Source organism: Cynoglossus semilaevis, chromosome 6, assembly GCF_000523025.1.
Source record: "Cynoglossus semilaevis isolate Cse_v1.0 chromosome 6, Cse_v1.0, whole genome shotgun sequence".
Classification (NCBI taxonomy): Eukaryota; Metazoa; Chordata; class Actinopteri; order Pleuronectiformes; family Cynoglossidae; genus Cynoglossus; species Cynoglossus semilaevis.
In genome coordinates, this window is record NC_024312.1 from 14,922,003 (window position 1) to 14,932,732 (window position 10,730).

Genomic DNA, 10,730 nt, shown 5'->3' on the forward strand with positions numbered 1-10,730 from the left:
CCCTCATACAGGTTACCCCCCACCCCTCCCCTCGAGGCAGCCCCCTCCCTACCCCAAAGGGCACCCCAGTGCACACACCCAAGGACAGCCCGTCCGGGACGCCCACCTCAACGCCGCCGCCCAGCCCTTCCATCGGGGGCATGCCATGGAGAACACGTCTCAACTCCATCAAGAACAGCTTCCTGGGCTCGCCACGCTTTCACCGCAGGAAACTCCAAGGTCCTGACTATGTTCTGAAAGTTTTGTACCCTTTATTCTGATTTACTTGATAAATAATTAGCAGCAGCCACGGTTTGACTTTTACTCCTTTTCAAACAGTTCCCACCCAAGAGGAAATGTCCAGCCTCACGCCAGAGTCTTCTCCAGAGTGAGTAGTAACTACAGTCATCTTGACCAGAATCTTTCAGATACACACCCTTGATAACATGATTAATAATAAAATCCCAGTTATGAATGTCATTTTTCTCGTCTGAGTTTCCTGAAAGGAGCTCTGAGGACTGGTCTGGTCTGGTCTGGTTTATGAACGTGGTGCTGTAGTAAGAGCTCGTGTGTGGGTTACAAGAAAAAGGATGGTAGCCTGTATGATGTTGCTGAGCTACCAGGGGACCGATGCCTCAAAGTCGTCCTAGATATGCCTGTTTGATTGGCCGACTGTCTGGCTACAACCTGGCCGTGAGAAACATCCTGGCTGGAAAAGTATCTTCCATTTGATTCTTTTATTGGTATTTAAACTGGTTTGATTTGTATTAAAGTTGTTCATGGTTTTAAGCCATCAAAGTCCCTCATAATTTCCCCCAAAAATATTAGATTTATCACTTATTAAAAGAGGAGCCCATATGGCTTATTAGTGTGTCTACAGCTGTGTGAGGCCCCTGCTCCTCCTGCAGTTCTGTTCACAGAAGCTTGATTTGGGCTCTGCAATCGCACACACACACACAGCAAAAGCTACAAGCATCTATGCATACCAAGAGTTTGGGAGCAGATGAAATGTCAGAAACCCTTCCTCACATGCACAGGTTTAGCTCCTTCCCCTCAGGTTATCCTCTGTTTGCTTCTTTCCATTTCCCCAGAGCTGCAGAGTGAGGCGAGTGGGGGCGGGAGAGAAGAAAATAGAGAGAGAGGCTGAGAGAAATAGGAGAGGGAAGTGAGGGAGAGTGACTGCTGCTGTTGTGTTCCATTTTATTCCACAGACAGATAGTTTATTAGAAAACAGGCAGTAGAAAACTAAATGCGTGAGACAAAAGACGATTAGAAACAATGTATGAGAAGCTGAGACTCCATGTTTATTCTTCTGCTGTTTTTTTTTTTTTTTTTTGTTCTTCACAGACTCGCCAAGAAATCCTGGTTTGGTAACTTCATTAACCTGGAGAAAGAAGAGCAGATCTTCATTGTTATCAAAGACAAGCCTCTCAGCTCCATCAAAGCAGACATTGTTCAGGCTTTCCTCTCGGTACACTCCTCTCCGCTCTGTTATTTCTTCAACTGTCCATTTCTTCTAGTTCTCGTACATTTTTTGCTCCTTTTATGAATGCACTTTTTACTTGATGTTTCCAGCCACATGGCTGATTGACAAGGCACTGTTACCCTTTAACCTCTCTGTGAGTGTTTGCTAACACGATTCAGATTTATTTAGCAGTTCCCTAAACTGCTAGTGTTCAGCAATCCTGCTTTTTTTTCTAAAGTCAGTCTCACCTAAGATGAAATTCAATAGAATATCAGCAGCGATCATTAGCATATAGATGCTCTGCCCTGGTGTAGCACGTGTTGAAAACATGCATATTTTTACATGTATTGCTAGATGTTGCGGAGCAGCTTGTGTTGAGCATGGCAGAAAAACTGTATCACCAAACATTAAGCAGTGAATTTTTTTTTTTTTTTACAGTACATTATTCAACAAAATTTCTAAAAAGTGCCACCTCCGCCTGTGTAGGTCAATGTCAAAATTGTTCCTCATCCCGGGAGGAAGCTATTTTCTCCTCCGGGTTATGCCCACTGATATTCCCGACAGGAGATTGTCGCCTGAATCAGTGGAATTATACCTCTCAGCAGACTGACATTATCCAAATGTCAAAGCCTCTCCAGCATTATGGAAAAACGTGACAAATACTGAGCACACTTTTCACTCAATGAGCCTACGGTGTAATTTCTAGGTGGCACACTGCACAATTGTTGGACAATTTAAGATTACAGTAACTGAAGTCTGAGTGATGAACACCACCAATCTGTGAGGCATTTATTCCTTAAGGCAGTGGTCTCCAATCTCTTTCAGTTGTACCTCCCCTTGGTAGATATTGGTGAGACCCCACCTCAGGTAGACACGTTCCCAAATACCCTTATTACTTCCTTTTTCAATGTTTTTCTTATTGAAAAAATAAAATAAAATAATTAAACAGTTAATTTTAACCACTGTGGCACATAAGAAATACTAGTAATTGCATTGATTTGACCTACTGCACTGAATCTGTGCCCTTGAATGGGGGTTCACCCCCCACTTTGGGATCCACTATTTTGAGAAGTAGGACCTTGTGCTCATAGTATGTAAGAATATGATGGATTATGAAAATGTATTTTTTCCCAGTAGAGTTATAAGACTGAGTGTTATTATTTCTTGTATAGTTATCTTGTGTCTTCTTGTCCATTTTTGTCCTGTTCTGTTTCCCCTCAGATCCCGAGCCTAAGCCACAGTGTGATTTCTCAAACCAGTTTTCGAGCAGAGTACAAGTCCACGGCCGGCCCTACAGTCTTCCAGAAGCCGGTCAAATTTCAGGTGGATATCACCTACACGGAGAGCGCAGCAGCCACCAAGGAGAACGGCATCTACTCTGTCACCTTTACTCTGCTCTCAGGTTAGAAATCCCCCTCGACGAGTGTTCAGGTGTTCAAGTTTTTTTCCACACTAATAACTTAATTTAATTTCCAACCAAACATGGATCAGGATGAAAAACTCTGCATCAGGTTTTATTTGTTTGTTCTATCAGATTATTTCTTTTCTAAACTAAAGCAACATTTGAAACATACTGGATTTCAGTCCTCATTCAGTATTAGGCAGAGAAGCAGGCTGTGTCTTAAATGAGGGACATAAAGAGAAATAGGGTTCTTTTTCTATTTGTCTTAAAACCTTTTGACTTGGTCTTGTATATCCTTGTTCAAAAGCAACCTTACAGGTCTATTTGAGGTCCATTTTACTTGAAACACATACAGATCAATAAACAGGAAAGGGTTTTTTATTTGTGCCCCTGTCAAGTGCAAAGAACAAGAAACTCCAGCTGTGAGACAACAAACAGCAGCAGCCAGTTTGTTATCGTTTAAAATCTTCTCATCCGGGCTCACAGAGTCCTCCTAGAATTTATATTTAAAAGAGAACTCTCTGCTGCACCACTTTTGAATAGTGGACCTTCACAGCTATTGCTTTAAGTCTCTGAATTTAAAAAATAAACATTGTTATTCTTAAAGATCAATATTCCGACTAAAAAAAGGAATTACGTTTTTAATTAGTAATTTTTTTCCCACGTTGGCAAAAATATTAAAAATCTTGATTAAAAGTCTCCAGTCATGATACCAAAGAGAATGGCTGCCCAAGGATTTTTTTTTCTTCACGCAGCCCTGGATTCTTGATAAGATTCTCCCTAAAGCTCTCAGAGCGTAACAGGATGACTGGCTGTCTGGCTGTGTAAGATTACATACTGTGCAGTCACACTTGCATGCTAAATTGTGTAGAAACATATGCACGCTGTTCTGCTTTCATACTCTGGCGTACACACCAACGGACGCACACGACCGGGGGTGTGTCTGAGCTGAATGGGCTGTAACAGTTGGTTTATTTCAAACTGCTGCTTCTTCCATATCACTGACCTCAGACTGTACAATCCCGGCGACCGCAGGAATCCATTTATCATAAAAGGGTTTCCACCTTTACTATCAGACCACTCTCTGTGCACTTCTCTGTCTTCACACATTTTATTTATTTCAAAGCCATCAAAGTCTGCGTATTACTCCTGTGCTGCCTTCACAGTGCAGCTTATTGTATTTGTAAATTTCTTTTAGGACCAAGCCGGCGCTTCAAACGAGTAGTGGAGACGATTCAGAGCCAGTTGTTAAGCACACATGACCAGCCTGGGGTCCAGCAGTTGTCTGGTGAGTTGGAACTTTTTTACGTTCAATGATTTTCCTTTACTAACCTTCCCTTTGCCCCCGCCGCCTCATCTGTTCATTCCACCCACTGATGAACCACTCACCCTGCTCTAACTCAGCTCAGGTCTCGCCCTCCTCTCGTTGCATCTTTCCACACCACCAGGCAGCATCCTCTGTATGTCAGTGTCTCACTGGGTGTAGTTCCCAGCACTGACTGCAGGTCAAACGTTGTCTGGTTGAACCGGCAGTGAGGATTAGAGTAGAGGTACGGCAATGCTGACGCGTCTCCTCCTTCTGCTTTCAAGACCGATCACCCAAAGCTTGTCACCATGGTAACACCACGGCACCTAGACACACTCCCACAATGCATTGCACCACCAAGCGACACCACACCTGAGCTCTCGGTTTCTCTGTGTATGCCTATACAGTTATTAGGGGTTCTTTCTGTTCACTTGTATTGAAAAACCCTTGTCCTAAGATCTTTCTCACTTCTCGTCTGTTCACTCCAGAACTCTGTTCTGACGTCATTAAAATGTCCTCCATTTGGTCTTTAATGTCATTGAGGTCACTGTCACTTCCCTTCACTGTGGCTGTAACACATGATGAAGAGGAAGGAGGAAGAAATGTAAAGGAATTCTCCTCCCTACTGCTGCGCCTCATGAATCATTGCGCCCACTGCTGTGCCTCTCCGTCACATTCCTTTAATTAGAGTTCCACCTACTGGTCAAACTGGGAATAGCATGTCTTTTTTTTAATTATTATTTGATCTTTTGAGACTAGTAGTTTCCTTACATGTAAAATATATTCTTGAAGCCTTGCTTGGACATATGGACATATACATAATATTACTGCTGTTGGAATTTGACAGCTGTAATCATATTCTCAGGCAGAGGTGATGGGAAGAAGTACAGTATGTGTGGCCTACAGTCTAGCAGTTCCAGTGTGCATGCTTCATAAACCATTAACAATTCCCTGTGCACTTCTTTTTATTGAAATGTTTAATTGTTTCATGTATTTTAATAGGCCGCCCCCTATTAAAACATGCCAGTGCACACATAAAGGGAGTTAGATTATGATTATGTAAGTGCATCTAAAAGAATACATTAATCTAATAGTAGCAAAAGTTATGTTAAGAATAACTCTGCTACGTTATATAAAATATATAAGCAGCAACACTGTTTATCAGAAATATATCCACTGGGAAATTAACATCACATGACACTAACTCACTTAAACTACTGTTAAGAACTGACTCCTTTTTACTCAACTCACAATTTATGCTTCTGATGCACATTTTGTCATGCAGTAAATTTTCCCACCATCAGCAAAGCCATTGTCGTAGAAGAATGGGCCACATCTGGACACGGGCCATATTTTTTATACATCACTGACCTAAATCATCGGATGTCATTGAGAAGAGAGTCAGTTCTGCCTTTTTCCATTTGTTAGAGGTCACAAAAGCAGTCATCTGCATCCAGATCTGGCACCGTTTAAATGCTGCATGTCCTTTCTGTCACTTTCAGGACTGTCGGTGTAAAAGAGTGTTTCCGTTAAAATGATGTAATAAGTAAGCAGTATCGTAAGCAGGTCGGGTTGTGCTCGTGAGCTTTGTGCGTTTCACTTTTCTCCGTCCCCGCTTGTGTTCTGTGACCTTGGAACACATCTTTAGTGCTATCTGGCCACAGGGCTTTCATGGCGAGAGCTGATCCCTGTAATTAACAACAACACTGGCTTTGCATACCAATACATGTCAGACAAAGGGCTTCATTAAGTCTTCGTCATTATGTTCCTGATTGCTTTTTACAAAAAGATACCTGAGACAAAACAGAAGGGACAGCACAAGGACTCTAGAGGACAGACAGTGCAGCTAGAGGGAGAAGTGTTCATTCGCTGCATGGTGTAAAGTCGTTCCATGTTGTGTGTGGAAATTGTGCAGATTTAGTTGGAATGAAGTAACCAAAAAAAAAAATCCATCTTGAAAAGAGCAATGGCGTTGCTTGCAATAAATTTCTGCCTATAAAAATAGAAGTGGTCCAAACCCTGGACCACTTTCGCACATTTCTGCAGAGATTACGTTTTTCTTAATCTTCAGGTTTCTCCAAGGAGTTTTCACATTGGCGCTATGTACAAATTTGTCAGGCTTTTAACATTGCGTGTGTGTTTGTGTTTGTGTGTGCTGTTGTTGTTACCATTCATCGGTGCACCAGGAGAACTACATTCCACAAATGAATCACAGAAATGTGCTGTGTTTGCACCATTAACAAAAAGAACAGCGACTCTTTATTTGCTCCATTTCTCATGTTTGGCATCCAGCACACGCTCACTACCTGCTGCAGCAGAACCATTAAGAAACGTCTCTCCCTCTCTCTCTCCTCATCTCTCAGTGTGGCAGAGTTACTGTACATATTTGTGCGATTCATATTTGTGTGATTCACTGCGGACCACTTACTATTTAAGGCGACATGAAACAGGTTGGAATATTGTGTTGTCAAACTTTATGTGTCGGGCTTTAAACTTTAAGGAGAATCATAATGATGATGCACATTCTAACCTGAGTGTGATGTTTACAGCTGGGTTTTAAAGTGGGCTCACATACGACACAAGAACCAAGGAGGTGGCCGTGCATAAGAAAGCCTTTTATTGCTGTGTTCAATGTTTAACTGAACATTACTTTTATATTGTAAAAGTGCTTCTCAAGTGCCTTAATACTGAGCAGGTTATATTTCCCACATTATTCTGAACGTACTGTTACGTAGACTTACAATAGCTCTTTGACGAGGCCAAGCTAGCGTTCAGGCTGATCTGGACACAGCTACATCCCACACCATAATAGTGTGATGACAACATAACTCTGACCAGTGACCTAAACAACTGCTTCCCAGAGTTTGACACACACCTACACAGAAATTCCCCATATCTTGTCTCCTGTCAGTGTGAGAATGTCCTTGGTGACATCATCAACAAGTCCCTGAGCAATGCTGTCATTCCTACCTGCCTATAAGTCACTACTGTTAGGTATGTGCCAGAGAAACTGTCTCCATCAGCTTCTCTGACCACCACCGTTTGGCACATCATAGTGTAGTTTTTTGAATCTAAATGTCTTGTCACGTTCTACAAGTCACCGTCAAGCTGCACAGTTTTGACTCAGATTCACCAACTCTATGAAGCTTCATTTTTGCATATTTTCTCCAACATCACAACTTATGTGGATTAGTCAGATAGAAAAACAGGTGTGAAACACATACATCTACCTGCTGTTATTTGTCTCTCTGTTCCTAAAATATACAGGAACATTTTGTATCATATTTATGTTATTATGTTATTTATTATTCAGGATTAATTACAGTCACGATTAACCATGGTTAATTGTGATTAATTGTGAATAATTACAATCACGATTAATCATGATTAATTATATCATGATACCACAGCTACCTTGTAATTAACCTTATTCCAAATTTGAATTGATTGACAGCCCTAGGTAATGCACATTAATAGGCTCTTTATATAGTTCCTGAAAAACCTAAGTTTATCTGCACATATCGAATCTCTCTTAAAAAACAATTTAGAAAATAATTAACCAATAGTCTTTCATCACCACACCGGACTCTTGGTGTGGTGATGAAAGACTATTGGTTAATTATTGCACATTCATTTTAACATTGATTTTTCACCAGATGCCCTCTCTGATGCAGAATTATTTTAACCACACTCAGTCCCATAGTTCCCAGTCTTTAGTATAACTACATTGTTTTATCTGTGGCCACGCCTCTGTCCTGTGAAGCCCACTGTTCATCTGTCTCTTTGTCCTCTGTCTCCTCTCTGTCCTCCTCTTGTCCTCCTTCTCCCCATCTGTGCACCCAGGCAGCCCAATGAGTAACTTCTTTGACGTAATTAAACAACTTTTTTCAGACGAGAAGAACGGACAGGTGTTCTACCCCCCCGGCACACCCTACAACCGCTGCCCCTCAGCTATGCACACCAGGAGGCACGAGCTGCAACTTAATGACGCCAAATACCCCGCTGTGGGGCAAGACAGAATCAAGTTGTCGGGGGCGTCGACCAGGACACAAGAGGAGTCTTAAGCCCTTAAGTCAAGCTTGTGCTATAAGCTAACGCAGTATCACAGAGAGAATATTCTACTTGTACATACGTCGATTACAACATATTTTTGTATCAGATAATTTTATATTGACAAAGTAATATATATTAGGAAAAATTATCCAAAAGATTGTATGGACAGCCAACAGCACCTTCATCACTACCACACACTGCACCTCCACCCTCCGTCTCATCACACCTCAGTTCCCACCATCATCATCAACCAGTCTACCTGATGCCGTCCTCACCTCCGGCCTCTGCTCTCTGTGTTTTCTTGTTTCCTTGCCACTAACCTGTGTGATGACCTGACTTCTTTCTGATACCAGGAATTATCCAGAAAACCTATTAGGTTCTTCGTCCTGCTCCCTGCTCTGCTCCCTCCCTTCAGCCAACCTCCTCACCCCCCCCCCCAAGCACGAACGAGACGAGTGTTTGTTGATGGAGGACTGCTTTCAGAGGTGCGCTCGGAAGTTGAGAGGGTTACCATAGAAACGGATCCTTCATACAGACCTTCATCTCCCTCTGTGCCCCTTGTACACCCAAGTAGCCACCAACGGAAGATGCTGAAAATACCCCTAGTGTACCCTTCCCAAAAACTCTCTCTCTCACACACACACATCATCCACATCCACTTCAGTCAAACAGATCGAGCTCCTCTTTCTTTTTAACTATAAAAGTAATTGTTCAATTAGGAAAAAATAACATTTTACAAAAGGACTGTGATCAACGGAAAACGATTCACGCATATGCACCGATAACTCTGGGATGTATTTTCTAAAACAAATGAAATAACAGCGACAAAAAGAAGACAACTGCGGAAAACTGTAATGAACCAGTGAAGATGAGGATGAAGGTGGATTTTTCTTTAAAAAAAAAAGAAAAAGAAAAAAAAGCTGATGCAGATGCTTGCTGGGTTGTATTTGTTTGCTTCTCAAATGTACTTTCTTTGTGGAACAGCAGGGTTAGTACAGTACAGTACAGTACAGTCTGAGCTGGTGATTACAAAGAGGATGGTGGTGTGAGCAGAACAGGGCAGAGGGTGGGTTTATGGTGTCGGGGTGGGACGTGGGGGGGTGTTTGAAATGAATGATCTATTCTCTTGTACAGACTGATATCATTTCTTATGTAAAAATTAAAATGTCTAGTTGTGACACTATCTAGATCAAATCATATAGGGTCAGGTTGGTGAACCTGCCTCTGCCTCATACTGTATTATTAAACTACGCTATGTTGTTTTGATTTGATTCTGTTTCGTTGAGTGACCATGTCTGTCTTTGCCTCCAAATATCAAACATTCCTGTCCCTGTTATATGCAGCACTTTGTCTTTGTTTTTGTTTTTTTATTATTATTATTTCCACCTCTCTCTTAGTCTTACTCACTGTACCAGCAGTAGGAGAAGAGGAACAAAACTTAGTGACATGACAAATGCAATTGTAGATATTTTTGTACTTTTTCTCCTAATTTATTTGCAAAAGTCCATCTAGCTGTTTGTTTTCCTAATTTATTGTTGACTGGCTATTTATATGAACAAATCTGCCAGGTCAGTTGAATGTTATTTATTACCCTATTGTGTGATTGTAAACGGGGCCATGTTTGAAGAAACACTTTTTGTTTTCTTTTCTTTTGTTCTGTGTGAAACAGAACTATGTGAATATTGATGTTTCGAATTCTCCCATTCCCCTCCCCTCTGTGACCAGGGGAGGAGAACTTGTGGGAACTCTTGAGAAAAAAAAACAACAACAACAATTTACCAGTAATTTAAGAATGTAGACTTAGCCTCTTTTTGGAGAAGGAATGTGCTCTTCTATGGATATTTGTCAGGTTCATAGTATTCTATGAGAAGAACACCACAGACTTCTTCTCTGTGTAAATAGACAGACAGACACTGGGGTTGATTGTCTTCTCAACTATGCTGGGGATTCCTGCTCTTTGCTTTTAGCTTGTATTGCTGTGTGCATGTCAAACACAAGCTTTTCTTTGCATGGCTTTAGTGTTAATGCTACATGCCAGATATCACTCCTTCTCTTTATCAGCCTTTATCAGTTCTCCACAAAACAGTTCTAATGTTTTAAATAGGCATTTGTCCCTTATTTTCCTGCTCTCTGCTTCTTCCTTCCTTCTCTCTTTTTCTCTTCTTTTTATTGTCCCTTATCTGCTGTTGCACTTTGTTTGTACCTTTCTATCTTGTGCACAAAGTTTTTAAACAATGCTTCTCTGTCACTCTCCCTGGAAGGCTACAAGGTCTGGGCTGACTCTCTAGACACGGGGAGAGAATATCAGTTCTATAAACAAAAAGCAATACCCTAATGTTCTTTTTCTTTTTTTTTCTTTCCTTTTTCTTTTTTGTATTTGATGCTAGCAGCACTGAGGACATTTAAAGGTTATAAGGCCCAAGGTGACATACCAGAGCAGGAACAATATTGACTCATGTAATCCCCTTATAACACAACTGTGAGCATCTTCAATGCTGAAACAAATAAACTCATTCAATTACTGT

General features: G+C 41.3%; 1 protein-coding gene across 6 annotated transcripts in view; it reads left to right on the plus strand.

Moving 5' to 3' along the window:
• brsk2a (BR serine/threonine kinase 2a) overlaps positions 1-10,730 on the plus strand; it is a 135,817-nt gene extending 125,087 nt beyond the window's left edge. For 3 of the 6 annotated variants that reach the window (XM_017033149.2, XM_008312324.3, XM_025055934.1), the window contains 6 exons: positions 12-219; positions 319-367; positions 1,327-1,450; positions 2,666-2,846; positions 4,045-4,134; positions 7,996-10,730. In XM_017033149.2, coding sequence (XP_016888638.1) covers positions 12-219; positions 319-367; positions 1,327-1,450; positions 2,666-2,846; positions 4,045-4,134; positions 7,996-8,216 — 873 coding nt within the window. In that variant the 3' untranslated portion in view covers positions 8,217-10,730. The remainder of the gene's footprint in view (positions 1-11; positions 220-318; positions 368-1,326; positions 1,451-2,665; positions 2,847-4,044; positions 4,135-7,995) is intronic. The other 3 variants (XM_017033150.2, XM_008312325.3, XM_025055933.1) reach the window with 2 other exon arrangements.